At 41.7% G+C, this 16,417-nt stretch overlaps 1 protein-coding gene across 2 annotated transcripts; it reads left to right on the top strand.

Moving 5' to 3' along the window:
* Window positions 1-566: 566 nt before the first annotated feature.
* Window positions 567-16,417, top strand: LOC111225863 (cytochrome b5 reductase 4). 2 transcript variants are annotated; one of them, XR_002665281.1, is made up of 16 exons: window positions 567-1,030; window positions 1,678-1,831; window positions 4,372-4,472; window positions 4,869-4,953; window positions 7,390-7,471; window positions 7,569-7,626; window positions 8,427-8,520; window positions 9,591-9,623; window positions 9,708-9,830; window positions 9,950-10,090; window positions 10,521-10,667; window positions 12,090-12,240; window positions 12,343-12,429; window positions 13,986-14,147; window positions 14,864-15,370; window positions 15,417-16,417. XR_002665281.1 is itself a non-coding variant. In XM_022750905.1 (15 exons), exons 1-15 carry the CDS (start codon window positions 947-949, stop codon window positions 14,916-14,918), a joined length of 1,557 nt encoding a protein of 518 aa, XP_022606626.1. In that variant the 5' UTR covers window positions 567-946; the 3' UTR covers window positions 14,919-16,417. The 2 variants fall into 2 exon arrangements, 1 of the variants encoding a protein (XP_022606626.1); XM_022750905.1 differs by having other exon boundaries at window positions 14,864-16,417.

Genomic DNA, 16,417 nt, shown 5'->3' with positions numbered 1-16,417 from the left:
CCATGATGGGAGTGAGAGGTGTGCTGCACTACACTGCACATGAATACTCCATCAAAGCTGTGTGAGACACCACATCTTCACTATGTCAGATGAAAACCAGAGAGATTCAGAGGAGGATGATGCTGACAGTGACTCAAGCGGAGGACGGAATGCTTCATTCTTCACTGTGTCTTTAAACAGGTTCATTTCAGGTGGGTTAGTAATACTTCACGTCAGTTTAAATGTAGCTGAGTGAAATACACTAATGATGACTCTGCTCTGAACCACGTCTGTGAGCCGGTAGGCACAATACTATAACTATAGGGACTGTCACAACTGAGTGAAATGCAGCCCATCGTTATTATGTTTCTTGATAAAATATTGATAGTGACAAAAACATGTTTTGATTAACACATCCAGAGGTGACGTCACTGTGCTGATGTTTTGTAGCTTTTGTAAACACTGGTACTGTTTGCTGATACGAGCAGAGGAAATGGACAGGCAACGGAGGACCGTCGCAATGTGATGACGCCATTTGTTGACGATGTCGTCAGAATGTGCGACAGTTATTGTAGTCCTTACGGCACAGGAGCTCAAACGCAGGAGTTAGCTCGCAATTATCCACTAGACATCGAGCAACGGTCGAATTTGGTTGTTAATTATTTAATCAACACGGGAAATATTAACTTTTATCGAAATTTAACATGACGACGTATAATTGACTGTTATAAGTTAGGCTGTCAGAACGTAATTCTGGTTAGTCTAGCTAAGATTAGCCCTCTCGCTAAGCAGCATTGGTTAACACAGTTTAGAAAGTTATGTGTTACAACACGGGAGGAACTTGTAGCAATAGCAGCTAGCAGTCAGCGAGGCTACACTGCTGTCGTTCATGTGCTCACTGTGGTGAACTGCCGCTGTTTAAACAGGTTTTCTTCGAAACTGGGGCTGTCTACGAAGCGTTCACGACATGTTGAACATTCCGACCCAGTCCTTCCCTGCGCCCAGCTCCCAGCAGAGGGTCTCACCGTCCGGCCAGTCCGGGAGGAGTAAGGTAACTTGTTGTTGTTGTTGTTGTTGTTGTTGTTGTTGTTGTTGTTGTTGTTGTTGTTCTTCTTCTTCTTCTTCTTCTTCTTCTCCTTCTTCTTCTTCTTCTTCTTCTACTACTACTCCTTCTCCTCCCTCTCCTTCTTCTTCTTCTTCTTCTCCTTTTTCTTCTCCTCCTCCTTCTTCACCTCCTCGTCCTCCCTCTTGTTGTTCTCCTTCTTCATTCTCATTCTCCTCCTCCTCCTCCTCCTCCTCCTCCTCCTCATTCTTTGCCTCTTCTTATTCCTTGACTTTTAACGGCAGCTGACATCTATGGAGTTGCATTACTGCCTTGACCATGGTATCACTCCACTCACAGCAGGTGAAAATTGTTGTACAGAAAGTAAACAGAACTCGATTTGATAACCTGACAGCACAGAGTTGATTGACATTTACGACCCATAATAATAGTTAAAGTCATCTATGCTTATTTCAGATTTCAGCCATTATTTCTTCAAGACATACTTATAAGCAACATTATAGTGGGTATCACTTCAAAATAAAAGCTACATAAATTACAGCAGTATCCTGCCGCCTGTGCAGACGATGAGTGTGCTGTCTTCACTCATGACCTCTCCAATCATCTGCTGCATGACTCTGCTCTAAACTGTGTAGGTGGCCTTAAAGCCTGGCCACAGTCTGATGGACTGGATCCGGTTTTCCAAGAGTGGCAAAGATCTGACAGGACTCAGAGGGCGCTTGATTGAAGTCACCCAGGAGGAGCTTCAGAAACACAATACCAGAGATGACTGCTGGACCTGCATTCGAGGTGAGTCTGCATGGTTTTACATTTCAAAGAAACAGATAAAGACATTGCGTGGCAGCTGTAGTATTCAGCTGATTTGAAGGATACTTGATGCCAGCTTAATGACACTTGACCCCACTCTCTTGAATAAAGTGGAATTTAGAGAGTTGTTTCCAGGCAGGATGACCACTGAACCCTCACAGACTTAAATGTGCGCTTAGCAAAAGTGTGCAAGGTACTTTTGAAATCACATTTTACATAAAGGCCAACACATGCATTTGGCCAGTAAAAGCTTAAGACTCATATAAGTACTGGACACATTTTTGCTGCTGACTCTGCACTCCATCTCTTTTGATTTAACAGAGCTATTTAATCAAGTCAATTTATTTCATATACAACTAAGCTCAGTGCTTCACATTAAAACATGGAACATAAAACACACACATAAATACAATAATAACCTTTCAGGTGTACAAAGCAAGTGTGCACAAGCATCATAGTGACTAAGTTCCCCTTTACTGGATTTAGTTTTAATTGTTGGTACATTCAGGAGACATGTGTATGATGATCTGAGGGTCTAACTGTTCCACAACCAGTGAGCAGGTCAGAAATACAGATCGGAGGCACATCATTTGTGTCCTTGTAAACATGCAACGGTATTTTAAAGTCAGTTGTGTGTTGTAGTGGCAGCCAGTGAAGAGTTTTCACTACAGCTGGTCGTGTTTTTGGGAAGTCCTGCAAATATGGCATTACAGTAATCTACTCTGCTGCAGCTCAATGCATTGACCAGTTTTTCAGAGTCAGACTGGGACAGGAAGCCCCTAAATTTGGACATGTTTTTAACTGGCATAAAGCTGTTTTCATAATAACACATAGGTTTCTGACATGCTCACTGTGCTTTAGTTGAGGAACTTGCAAGAGACAGAAAAAAACAAAAAGATAAATTGATGCAACAGAGGATCCTGAGCTTTAGTCGTTTGTTTGAGACAAGCTTCAGAAACACTGGATCTCAGACTACTCAACTCAATAATTACTCTTGTTATTACCACCATGTTTTTTTAAACTTCACACCTCCAGTTTGTAAAGCAGACTCTCTGTTTGTAAAATTTGATGATGTAATATCTTGTTAGCGTAGCTTAGATTAGCCTTCTTGCTAAAGCAGCATTGCTCAACATGGTTAAGAAAGTTATGTGTTACAACACGGGAAGAATTTGTTGTTGTGTTGTTCATGTGTTAATTGTGTTCATCATCTCTTGATCCTCTAAGATGATGACATCATCAGAGTTATTTTCCCATGCTCTGGCACCACAGAACACATCACACAGCTGTTGTTAGTCTGAACTAATCTTTTTTGTAACAGTTTTTGTGCATAGTCTATCAGTTTCAAGGGACAAGAGTAACTGAACAACAAAAGCTTCAACAACTCACCATAAAGGGTTTAATAATTCTGTTGCATTCATGCCATCATCAGTAAACTCAGGGAGTTGGTTCCACTGGAACTGTAGATGCTCAAGCCACAACGCCACCACATCCACCCTGTATGACAGATGAGGTGGTGCGGCTCACAAGCTCTTCCTTATTCTCTTCATACTTCCATGGTACAGTTTCACCTGCCCACCACACTTCACTTCTCTGCTCTTGTAGTTTCTCTTTTCTTTCTCTCATAACTTTGATGAAGTGTAAGCCGATGACGTTACGCTAGTGTATTATTCTCTTGAGGAGATATTTTGACAAATGCAAACCCTAACCCTGAAAGGTGTTCCTGAACTGTTCTTCTGTTGTTGTTCTTCATCACCTCCTACACTGGTCTTCTGTGGTCCTCTGGTGAGGTGGAAGCTTCTGAGCTCACCAGTATGAGCCCTGAACTGTTGTTTCAGATACATCTACACTTGTGTTCTATTTATTGAGACTCACTGTGTTGTAACAGTGGCTGAAAGTCATAGTGTTCTATATCCTTCCTTGTGTAAACAAATACAGTGCTAACTTAAAAAAAAACAAAACATATTGTACTATTTTCTAATGTCAAGAAATGACAGTGTTCTGTCTACACATTGATAATATGACTTTCTGTAGTGGAAAATAGTCATTTGACTTTACTGAATATTAAATAGGTTTATTTCCATCAGTGTGTATGCTGGAACCAGTTTCTGTCAGCAGAGGGCTCTGGACTGATTAACTGATGAACTGATTAGATTTTGGTGGTTAAAGGTCAAAGGTTAAAGGTCACAGAGACCTCAAAACCTATTGGCCATAACTCAAGAATTGATACGCTGATAAAATTTCACACAAATATCTAAGAGAATAAAATATTGAAGTGATGACATTTGATATCCAAAAGGTTAAAGGTCAAAGGTCAACTTCACTGTGACATCATATCATCATGTTCTGGCCATTAATCACCGCTGTAACTCGATACTGACTTGGTGACACTGATCGTTGGAGCCCACCTTCACACTACGGTGATTGTTCAGATCTTCTGTGCTGCTGGGTTGTAGAGTTTTCACTACATGTATTGGGCCGACATGGATGTGAGGCGCTAACTCTGGCCCTCTCTCTGTGCTCAGGTATGGTGTACAACGTGACCCCCTACATGGACTACCACCCTGGTGGAGAGGAGGAGCTGATGAAGGCAGCTGGGATAGATGGCACTGACCTGTTTGATCAGGTGTGGACAGTGATAAAGGAACCTCCATAGTTAAAATGGTCCAAGGTTAAAAGTCAGTTTAGTATAGTTTTTATAGTTGGTGTGATATTTTATGTTATTTATTGGAAAGTCATGTTTAAGATCTGTCTTCTTGTAGCTTTTGTCTGTTTTTTTTTCAAAATTCAAGTAGATGTTAGTGTCAGATTGGTAAAAGACAAAACTAAAACAAACTAAAGCATTGACTGTAACATGATCCTGAAAAAACTCAGCAGGACTAAAAACAAGCCCCTGGACCTTGGGACGACTGGAACATGTTTTATTTTGGTGGCCTTGAAGCTTGATGTTGTTCTGTGATCTGTTTAATTGTGGGCGGTTTATATATGTGTTGCTATGGTAATTTTTGTGTTTTGTGCACAGGTCCATCGATGGGTGAACTATGAGTCCATGTTGAAGGAGTGTCTGGTGGGCAGGATGGCCACTAAGGCCACCACAGCTATTAAAGGTACACACACACAACTACAGTTCCTCTGCATCAGTGTGCTCACATCCTGTGTGTGGATCTGCAGCTTCACCTCAGTGTTAACCAGGTTATCATGTAGTTCGTCTTTGATCTGAATAAGCACTGTAGGTTTTAGCGATTTAACAACTCTATTGTTGAGAAGCGTCTTCATTAAGCGTATGCTGATATGAAGATTGGAGACAGGACAAGATCCCGGGAGTCTAGACGCTGGTGGTGGCGGAGTAGAGTGAGCAGGTGGTTGATGGAAACCTTTGGACAAGTTTCCCTGGACATCCAGTGACTGATTGGCTCGCGAACACGGGCAGAAAAATCATTGGTCAGATATGGTGATGTTGGGATTGTGAATGGAGGGATATGACAGTGTAGGAAAGAGAAAGTGACAGAGAGAAATAGATCAGGAGGCAGAAAGGAAAGAGATGTCACTTATTGAACTCTCACCAAAGTTTCATTTAAACTGGTTCTGTTACATCAGAGGACTGAGAGTGTAATATCACTGTTTAATGACACTTTCAGAGTAGAAGTGAAGATGATGCTTTGCTGTTTATTAGTTGAAGCCATGGAAAAGAATTGAAACTATAACATAAGTGTTTAATCTAAATTTGTACTGATGGTTCAGAATGAGGCTAAAGATATTAGTGATTGACCAGATTAATCAGCCAATTAATGGCATTCTTTCAAAATCGGCATCAGCCAATTAAAATGCTCACAAGGCCATTTAAACAAAAAATGTATGCAGACACCATAGACAGAGACTCTGTTCCCAGCGAGAGAGTATTCAGTGAGATTGGGACCATTCATGAAACCATTCAGATAAATTATCCACAGTTTAACCGCTGAGTTCATTTTTCAGTAACTATGCCCACTAACGTTAAATTCATTCAGATTTACCAGCATCGTAAACCAGCAGCAAGTGAAGCGATGGAGACTCCCTACCTGTCCACCGTCTGTTCCTCCTTTATTTATATTTATTTAGTCCGGAAGTGTCCACACATGAAAAATCAAAAGGGTTTCTAATAAAAAATATTCCAAGTTATGAATATTCGTCATCCGAAGTTTGTTTACTCAAGATGTGGGGAACGTGTCGTTGCCATGGTAATTGCCAGCAAGCTGACCAATCAGAGTATACTGGGGAGGGAGGGAGGAGGGGGGCCTTAGAGAGCCCTGCGCTCTAACAGAGCGGTTCAGACAGAGGGTGAAGAGAGTGCAGTATAAAATGTACAGCAGAAGAAAAATAATGTCTTTTCAGAAAATTAAAGCATGTAAATTTAAGTAAGTTAGTTTTTGAGTCCACACCAAGAATGAAATGATGAACTCTAAAAATGGCCATAATAGGTCCTCTTTAAAATAAGTGCACTGCAGACAGAGTGCAGATCTATTTGCAGACAATGCAAACAACAGTGTTCGATAAATTTTCACCATGTTATGTTGAGCAATTTTGTGTCACGTTTGTTATTGTTATTAAATTTTTGTATTTTATCAGATAAAAAAAAAAAATCGGCATCGGCCATTGAAAAACTCATACCGGCCGATCATTAACAGATATACACTGATCTGCCACGACATTAAAACCAGTGACCTGTGACTTATGGGAAGCCAAATAATATAAGGAACTGTGTTTGCAAAAATATGACGTAAGAATGTACACTTGAGGCTGAGATACATATCATGTGCCTTGATCACAGTCATGTATCTCTGTATGTATGTATCTCAGAAATGATGTTTAAATCATGTTTTCATGTTTGTCTTTAAATTCTCAGATATTAATTTTATCAGTATCAGTTGACCTGTAATTAAAAATACACATCTTCAACCTGTTGATATTTACTATTTGTGTCATAGGTTGCAGGTAAACATTGACAAGCTGTTGTGATGGAACAAAATGATCACTGTGACAAAGAAGCATCTTCCTTGTCAGAAAGTGTGAGGCTGTGAGGAGCTGGTCGATTGGTCCTGAACAAGGTCAAACTGCTCATTGAGTGTTTCTGCCTGAGCACTGACATCTCCTGACAGCTTCAGTGCACCTGAAGCTCTCCTGAATGATCAGATATGAGTGATTCCTATGTGTTAATAAGATGCTGTTATTTCCAGTTCTTGATCAAATGTGCGTCACTCAAATTGATTTACAACTCTTACACGCTTGATAAAAGTTGGCCCTGATGCTGAAAGTCTTTTTGTGTTGTGTCCTGAACACTCAGACAAGGGAGAGATTTAAACAGAGATAAATAAACACAAGGATTTTTAATCTGCAGCTTCATTTTCATACAAAATTGAAATGAGTGAAATCAAGAAATCAATCTAAAGAACCTCAATACTGGTTGTCATCAAGTTTGTTTGAATGGACTACAACACGCAAAATAGTTGAATCAGTTTTTGTCTCAAGTTGTATAATACATGTCAGTTTTCTGTTTCTCTTCTCAGCCATCGTCCCTCCTCCACCACTGACCGGCCTTGCCCCTCCTACCTCAGCAGCTCCTCCCCGAGACAAAGACTCAACGCCTCGGTATAAAAGAAAACAGATATGATCCACACGTGTCAAAGTTTATCATCATTTATACATGAACAGTCACATGATTATCTGCTGTGTGTTGTTGATGCAGGTACGACTGGTTTCAGACTGATGTGACGGTTAATGTGGTCATTTACGCCAAAAGAAAGGTAACCGCTCGCACACACATCCATGAGGCATCCAGTCAGTGACTCTGTTTGAGAGAGTTTGCGAGACCAAGTACACGAGACGAAGACAGAGATCACTCTTCACACGTGTCTCCCTGCTGCTCATCTGTACACAGGTTCAATCGCAAACCAGGCCCCTCCTGATCTCAACCTTTCTCCCCACACGTGAAGGTGTGGAGCCTGTTTTCAGGTCTTCAGTTCATCCGTCCGTCTCATTCTCGTGGACACAATATCTCAGTAACACCTTGACAGAACTTCTTCAAATTTGGCACAGACATTCACCTGGACTCAAAGTCGAACTGATTAGATCTTGGTGGTCAAAGGTCCAAGGTCAAGGTCATGGTGACCTCTCAAATTGGTTTCGGCCTTGTGAGCGCAGTATCTCTAACGCCTTGAGAGAATTTCTTCAAATTTGGCATGAATTTGATGAGCTGATTGGATTTCAAAGGCCAAAGGTCAAGGTCACTGTGACCTCACAAAACACTTTTTAGCCATTACTCAAGACTTCACACGACAATTATGACAAAATTTCACACAAATGATTAATGTAAGATAAGACAAGGTAAGATAAGATAGATATTAGTCCTATAATAACATAATATATACATTAGATATTTACAAAGATTTACAATGTAGCAGCATATGAGGTATATTGCAGAGATGTTGTATGAAGAGGTGATTCTAGTTTTAGTAATGGTTTGAAGGATGAAGTCACCAATTGGCTAAACGTCAAAAAAAGCCTTGGTCAGTAGTTGAAGATGACATGTTGTGTTTCCGGTCAGATCCCCAGCTCAGGCTGCACCGTCGTCGACCTGGAGGCCGGTGTTCTCCGACTGGAGGTCCTGCTGGGGAAAATGTCCTACATGATACATTTATGTGAGTAGAGATGTGGCTGTCTACATTTCATTTTTTTGTCCTCTACAACAACATGAGCGAGACACTGAGATGCATCACATGTAGTTTAGTCCCCCTCTCTCTTTTCTTTCTCCATAAATCCCTTCGTGAACTTTGTTTTGAAAAGTGTTATATTAGGAGGTAGAGCTGGCAGTCCACTAATCAGAGGGTTGGTGGTTCCATCCCCGGCTCCTCAAGTCTGCATGTCCAAGTGTCCTTGGGCTAATTGCCCCGTGATTAATACGGTCTGTCCTTCGACCCTCAAACTGGACAAGGGAAAACTCTCAGGAAGAGCAACAGAGGATGGAGAGACATTCAGTAGATGTTGTGCAGATTTACAATATGGACAATAAGGATGACAACATTATAGACTGTAAACATCGATGAAGAGTATGATTTGGGAGGACATTGACCAACAACCAAAACATATGTACAGAGAGAGAGAGAGAGAGAGAGAGAGAGTCTGGACTCTCATGTGCTTCACAGAATAAACAAATAGAGGTTTAGAGAGAGAGAGTAGTTTTCAGAAAGTTTACATTAATCTCTTGATAAAATGGAAATACTGTACATACGAGGTTTAATGGATTAATTAAGACTGAATTAGCTCTTACATACAGTAGGTGACAGAAGGTGGTGATGTCTTTTATGAGCTGATCAAACACAACAACAAGGTTCTTCTCTGTCATACTTTGAGAAATCACACAGTTGTTGAGGGTTACTGTTACTCAACTACAACAGTTGCTCGTGTTCTCTCTGTTATTTCAACAGGTTTCAGAGAACAATGATGAACGATGATGTGCTGTTGCAGAACTGAGGCACATGTTTTAAACAAACATGAAAATCTGCTGTCCCTCTCAGATACTACACTAGACACAGTGACCAGAGAATTAGAAAAGCCTGAGCACTGGAACCCGAGTCCTGTAAAAAACTATTGACACTATGTCACAGAGCAGTTGGTTAAAGTCTGTGTTTTTTTCATAGTATGCCTTTAGACAAGGTGATAAACATAAGATTGTGTTGGTAAGACCAGAATTGTTTTCATGCTCTTCCAGGTCTCACTGAGGACGTTGAGGGAACTGTTTCTGGTGAGAATCTTGACTTGAAAAACGTTTGAAAGATCAGAGTTGAAGTTCTTCGGCTTGTTCTCACTCTTTGATTATCGTCACCAGTTCACACTGCGTTCTCCGTGGGAAAGATACAGCTCAGCATACGCAAGCAATCTAAAGGAAAATGGACCAGTCTCGGTCAACCACTGGAATTCCACAACACGTTTCTACGCAAAAAAGACAGAGGTGAGGTTAAAGAGATCAAAGGAACAAGACTCTGCAGAGTTTCATCACATAACACTGGACATGTGCTCGTTTATTAACAACCCAATGAAAAGTCTACATCACTGATCTCCTGGTTTCAGCTCCCTACTATCGGGACTGTGTGTTGGTGTCGAAGACTGAGGTGAACCACAACACCCACGTGTTCAGACTGCAACTCCCACGTGGGACCGTCATGCATGTGCCTGTTGGAAAACATGTCTACCTCAAAGCCCTCATTCAAGGTAAGAAACATTGTTCAATCACCCACTGAAATGAACTCTGCTGCATTACACAGAGAGGTATGGAGGACCAGGGATGTATAGGAAAAGTACACTCCTCCAGAGCCCAGATGGTAATCCAGTAGAGAAGCTGTGGACTGAGCTGTTCACACCAGACATCCTGAGAATCTGTGTGACTGAAGCAGCCCTCCAGCAGCTACTGAAGAGTTTAAGGTTCAACCACTTATTAAATCCAGGGCTTCTTTTTCCCCCAACACCTAATGGTTATTGGAAGTATGTAGCATTTCACCTCGTTACCTTGTTTCTTCATGTTTTTCTGCTAAAAACCTAGAAACACAGAAATTGGCAGGTGGTTTGCAATGTCCACTCGTCTGACTCTGCTCGTAATTCTGAAACTGAGTTGTGTTTTTCTTATTGTTTCTGTCACATGCAGACACAGAGGTAGTGAGGCCATACACTCCAGTAGACCAGACCATGGCAGCTGCCTCCCTCCGCTCCTCACAGGACTCAGACCTCTACCTCATGATCAAAGTCTATCCTGATGGAGTGTTCACCCAACATCTCAACAGCCTGCAGCCCGGTGAGTCACACCCAGTCAGTGTGTGTGTGTGTGTGCGTGCGTGCGTGCGTGCGTGCGTGCGTGCGTGCGTGTGTGCATGCGTGTGTGTGTGTGTGAGGAAAGAAGGAGGAGGATAATGTAGGAGCAGAGAGAGATTGAGGATCAGATGTGCATACACTGACTGAGCACTTTATCAGGAACACCTGTAGTTAAACCCGCAGTGTGTAACCTCTCCCTCTAGGGGTCTCAATCAAAACAATCAGAAAAGACGGCGTTGGGTGACGTCATGAAATAGCAGTAATAGTAATAGTTGTCTTCACCACCATTACCATAAGCTCCTCCCAGTTTGGATTCCTTTAGTGTCAGTGGTTCAGGAAGTCAAACAATTCTATTCTAAAAACACTGAATAAAGCCGTTTCACATTTAAAGTCAGTGTTTGACAGACGCTCTTCAGAGACACAGGACAGGACGTCTCCAGCAGCTGGGAGCTGAGCTGTCTAACATTTCCTCAGCTTGTTTCTCTGATAACTTCAGATCCAGACGTCCAACGACTAAAATCCTTCATCTGGTTCAAATACAGAGCTGAAAACCACTGAGGTGTAAAAAGTGTTTGTGGCTTAAAACTAGATAAAAGTCAATGTTGAGCTTCTGTCAGAAAAACACACTGACACATGATCATAGAGGATATGATGTCATTGACGGGCGACCAATGAAACGTTACCATGATTAAAATCACAGATTTCTCTGGTTTGAGAATGGATGGAAACATTTCAGATAATGTAAGAACACAACTCAACAACATATAGAACATACTGTAGTTCTAGTTGTTTTAGACATTTTAATTTGGAAAGTTAAAGATGATAACTTTAAACTTTGTCTGAGAAAAGCTAAATTGTTGGACTATTTATAAGAATATTATTAATGCAGCAGGAGATTTTTTAATGAACTTGAAAGGAACTGGAACAGAGATGGGATGACAAATTAGATGCAGCCTTTAAATGAATATTGGATGTACAGTGCTGTGGCCTGTGACTCACTGAAATAATAACAGCTTTCATTTTAATACACCAGTTTACGAGAGATTAGGAGTGAGCAGTGTTTCAGGAGAACATGGGAATGTGTAGATGAAACTGTGGAAATGTCACAGACTTCAACAGTAAGAAAGGGAGAGTTACTCTTCATAATTACTTGTAAATGATTAGCTTGTCAGTGGGCCAGTAACTCATAATAATTGCTGCTGTGTAACAAGTATTCACTCTCTCCTGGATGCAGTTATGTCAGGAATTAAGGAATTAAAGAAAAACTCAATATCATTGATGAACAAAAATCTTTCTTCTTCCTTTAAACTTTATTTAATGTTTGCGTTAATACTCGTTGTTTCCTCTGTCGGAGTCATTACATGAATTATATGTTCTTGTTCACTTGTCTGCCGCGGCTCTCCAGGAGACCATGTATCCGTCAGTGGTCCAGAGGGGACGTTCACTGCCCGCCCCCTTCGTGATGTCACATACCTCTACCTGTTAGCAGCAGGCACAGGATTCACACCCATGGCTCGCCTCATCCACCTGGTTCTGCAGGACACTGACAGCATCAGGTAGGAACAGACTCAGAGCAGGAGGCAAAACACTGAACTCTACTTGTCCAAATCCAACACATCTGTTAAATTCACTCTGTGTGTGTGTGTGTGTGTTTTCAGAAACATCAGGCTGCTGTTCTTTAACCGGCGGGAGGTGGACATTCTGTGGCGCTGCGAGCTGGACCAACTGGCTGCTAATAATGAGAGGTACTGTCTCAACCCCACCTGCATATGTTAGTCATTACAGATTAAATGAATGAGATGGTGGAGTGTGTTAGGGAGAGCATGTGTGAGCTGTTGTGAATAGATCGTATTCACACGGCGGCCATTTTCCTCTGGCGTCGCGCTGAGGGTGGGAAGTTTCTTTAAGCCACTTTAATGTCTCTGAGTAAATCCTGTGGGAGAATGGCAAGATGGTCGAAGAACTGAACTTACTTAACTTTCATTCGACCAAACTGATAAATGTGCAGATGAATTTGCGAGGATCCACAAAATAATTTGAAAATAAAGGAAGCAGCAAAGGAGCATCACTAACTTCACCTTTCATTGTTGTGAAGTGGATGAGTGTTATTCTACTCATTTCTTATAGGTTTCATGTTGCAAGGTCTTTATTAAATGAAGCAGGTGACGTCACAGACAGTTAAGTTTTGATTTCAGTCAGAGTTGTGGACAGCAGCAGCGTCGTCAGAGCAAAGGTGTAAAAACCGGCCGTCATACAGGGTGTCCATCGTTTTCTCAGTTGTTGATCGATCGGGAAGCAGTGAAGTGACAGCTCTTTTTTTCAGATTCCAGACGTTTATGTGAGTAACAACCTGGAACACAACAGAAACACATTGTCCTTTCAGTGACAGCAACAATCTGAGCTTCCCACCCTGAGAGTGACGTCAGAGGAAGATGGCCACCGTGTGAATATGATCTATTGTAAAAAAGGAAAGCAGAAAGAGAATTCAGAGGAGGAAGCTGAGAGAACTTCCAGGCAGAGAGGGGGAGACTTTAAACACAGTCATTATGAAGTGGTGAGTGGTGCCAGTGAGGGGGGGTGAGGGGTGGAAGTGCTTATAAGACAACTATAAAAACATTGTTGAATTGGACGCTTGAAATTATTGTCCCAGCTTATACCCCCCTCTGAGTTTATACCCCCCTCTGAGTTTATACCCCCCTCTGAGTTTATACCCCCCTCTGAGTTTATTCCCCCCTCTGAGTTTATACCCCCCTCTGAGTTTATACCCCCCTGAACAGGTGTGAACAGGGTCTAAGACCAAGACTTTCACTGTGTAATGATACAGCTTCACATAGGTTTAATTTGCAGTGACCAGATTAGATTGTTGAACATTGTTGCAGTGATGAAGTGAAGATAAACAGTCTGTTAAACACTGGTGAAAATGAAATATTTAAATCTGAAAACTTTAGTCACGTAAGGTTTGAAGCGAACCTCAGAGAATTCTGTCTTTTATAATAGCGACAAACAGCTGAGCATTCTTGATTTTGGATGTAACCTCACATGTATTTTTATGTCCACTGCATCTGTGACCTGCTCTCACACACTGTTGTTAGCATGTCATTGTTTTCACACATTGATAGTATGTGACTTTATGTAATAGATGACAGTGCTGCAGGATGAGTGTACATCAGGCTTTAAGCTGATTCTCAGTTCGACATCAGTGTGTTTGTATATATTCTAAGTGTGTGTGTGTGTGTGTGTGTGTGTGTGTGTGTGTGTGTGTGTGTGTGTGTGTGTGTGTGTGTGTGTGTGTGTGTGTCAGGTTCCAGGTGGACTACGTCCTCTCAGAGCCCTGTGAGAGCTGGACTGGTAGGAGGGGTCGGGTGGACGAGTCCATGCTCCAGGATTTCCTCAACAGGCCGGACGGGTCCAGATGTTATGTGTGTGTGTGCGGCCCCTCTGCCTTCACTGAGCTAACTGTAGGGTGTGTAATATCATTACCTGTACATTACCTGTACTGTCCTGTATGTTATGATGTAGACATCAGCAGACAGACAGGAGAAACAGTCACTAAGATTACAGCCTGACCACATCTATACTGTCAATAATGATTGGTCATTGTACACTGACACTGTTCCAAGATGGCAGCAGTTAACTCTGTTTATTTTTCTGATGACTAAAAGGAAGAATGACCACAACTACAACAACAAGTCACACATTGTAATAAAGCAGAATGTAAAAATCTGAGGTTGATCAGGTGACACTCAGTCTGCCCGTCTCCGTTTTCCACTGGCTCTAATGGAGCTAGGATATAATCAGAGGTTCAGTATCTCAGATTCATCTCAATCACTGATGATCATTGTAAACCAATACATCATTAATAAGTGATGTTAATAATTGTAAGAACTGTAGAGTGCAGTGATGCTGAGGCCTGATTAATATATGTATTTATTTATTTACAAGGCTCTTGGATCCTTCATCTTTGACCTTTTCATTTCTGTTTGTACCTGTTCTAATTGATTCTCGTCATTACATTATTTATTCATTATATTTGTGTTTGTTTTAATTGATGTTCTTTTATACGTGTATTTGTTTCTACTCAACATCGTTGTAAATGAGGGCGTCACAACTGAAGACATGTATACAGTATGTACAGTATCGGAGTGTGTTGACCTCCTCTTCTTTTTGTTCATGTCTCAGGTTGTTGAAGCAGCAGGGCTTCAGTGACGAGGAGCTCCACGCCTTCCAGGGCTGAGCAGCTTCACCCCCACCCAGCTCCACCCTGCTGAGACTCTGTTCGTCTGAGAGAGAGAGAGAGAGAGAGAGAGAGAGAGAGAGAGACAGAGACAGAGAGAGAGACAGAGACAGAATCCTTATTTAAAAACTTGTGTTTGTGAGACATGAAAGGAAAATCATATTTCTATGCACCGAGGAGCTGATGATGCGGACAGAGGACAGACAAACCCCCCAGGTCTGATCACAGTCACAGAGTCGTGTGGGTCAGTTTATCTGAGTCAGTGGATTTCATCAGAACTGTGAGCTGAACCTTTGTGAAGGTGTCAAATAAAATAACAAGACAAAGAGAAACTGATGAGATTGTGTAAATGATGAAGTATGCACCAGCAGGGGAGACCCTGCAGATCCTCAATGTTCCTGTTACATGATGCTGCTGCAGGAGAATGAAACCGTGGTGAACCAGAACCACAGGTGATGACTCAGAGTTAAACCTGACTGGTGTCTGGACTCCAGTCAGGTTTAACTCATGACGTTCACCTTTACAAACAGCTGATCAGTTAAAGAGAAACTACACACAGACTGAAACCTGCTGCTGCCTCACACACACTGACATGAGACACTTACAGAACAATGTTACTGGTGCTGAGCACAGTCCAATCACACACTGACGTTACACTGGTTGTCAGGCGGCCTGTTGCTGTGGTGACAGTTTAGTGTTAGTACTGTTAGTGATTGGCTGTTTATTTAAAGTAAAACTAAAACTTGTCCCGTCATTTAGTTTTTGATAAAAATGAATATTGAAAAAAAGTCTTGTGAAGAATCAGTATCAGAACCAGCACCAGGAAATAACAGCAGGTACATGCAGGAGGGACAGATGATGTCACATGAAATGAACATGGCATTAACATGAAGTCGTGTAGCACTGGATCATATCAGTACAGCAGAGCAGACGGAAATCTTCAGCGCACAGCTGCTGTTTATGCACCGAAAACTTCCTGTCATATTACGTCTATGAATAAGCACTGATATATTATCTGAGATATTATCAGTAAAACCTTGTCGACACTGCCAGGACAGAAGTGTGTAGTTCTTTTTTTTGTTTTTGTTATTTTTTGGCCTTATTCGGATAGGGACAGTGAGAGATTGACAGGAAAGTTGGGGAGAGGGAGGGGATGACATGAAAAAGGGCCATGAGTCAGACTCCAACCCATGGCCGCTACGATGAGGACTAACCTTAAGTGGTACGTGCTCTACCAGTTGAGCCACCTGAGTTCTGAGTTTGGTACTAAGTACTGATGTGCGACTGAAAACGACTTGTGAGCCGACACTGTGACGTCATCATTCGTTTAACTTCACTCTGCACTTGATGAAGACTTAAACTTTCATTTGAAGGTCAGACTGTTCAGACTGTTCTTACTGTAATAAACACAACAGCATCAACAGCTTGTGTCTGATCATCATCACTGTCAGTCTGACGATGTGTTGTTATTTCTTTTTGTAAAGCTCTTTGTCAAGAAA

The sequence above is a fragment of the Seriola dumerili genome, unplaced genomic scaffold, assembly GCF_002260705.1.
Source record: "Seriola dumerili isolate Sdu_G_001 unplaced genomic scaffold, Sdu_1.0 BDQW01000016.1, whole genome shotgun sequence".
Taxonomy (NCBI): Eukaryota; Metazoa; Chordata; class Actinopteri; order Carangiformes; family Carangidae; genus Seriola; species Seriola dumerili.
The sequence above is the reverse complement of the archived record's forward strand: the minus strand, read 5'-3'. Positions and strand labels throughout refer to the sequence as shown.

Excerpts from the sequence above, each read along its gene's own strand:
- LOC111225863 (XM_022750905.1), top strand. The coding sequence starts at position 947 with ATGTTGAACATTCCGACCCAGTCCTTCCCTGCGCCCAGCTCCCAGCAG. Across the intron at positions 1,031-1,677 it reads GCCAGTCCGGGAGGAGTAAG|GTGGCCTTAAAGCCTGGCCA; the intron begins GTAACTTGTTGT and ends TAAACTGTGTAG. Across the intron at positions 1,832-4,371 it reads CTGCTGGACCTGCATTCGAG|GTATGGTGTACAACGTGACC; the intron begins GTGAGTCTGCAT and ends CTCTGTGCTCAG.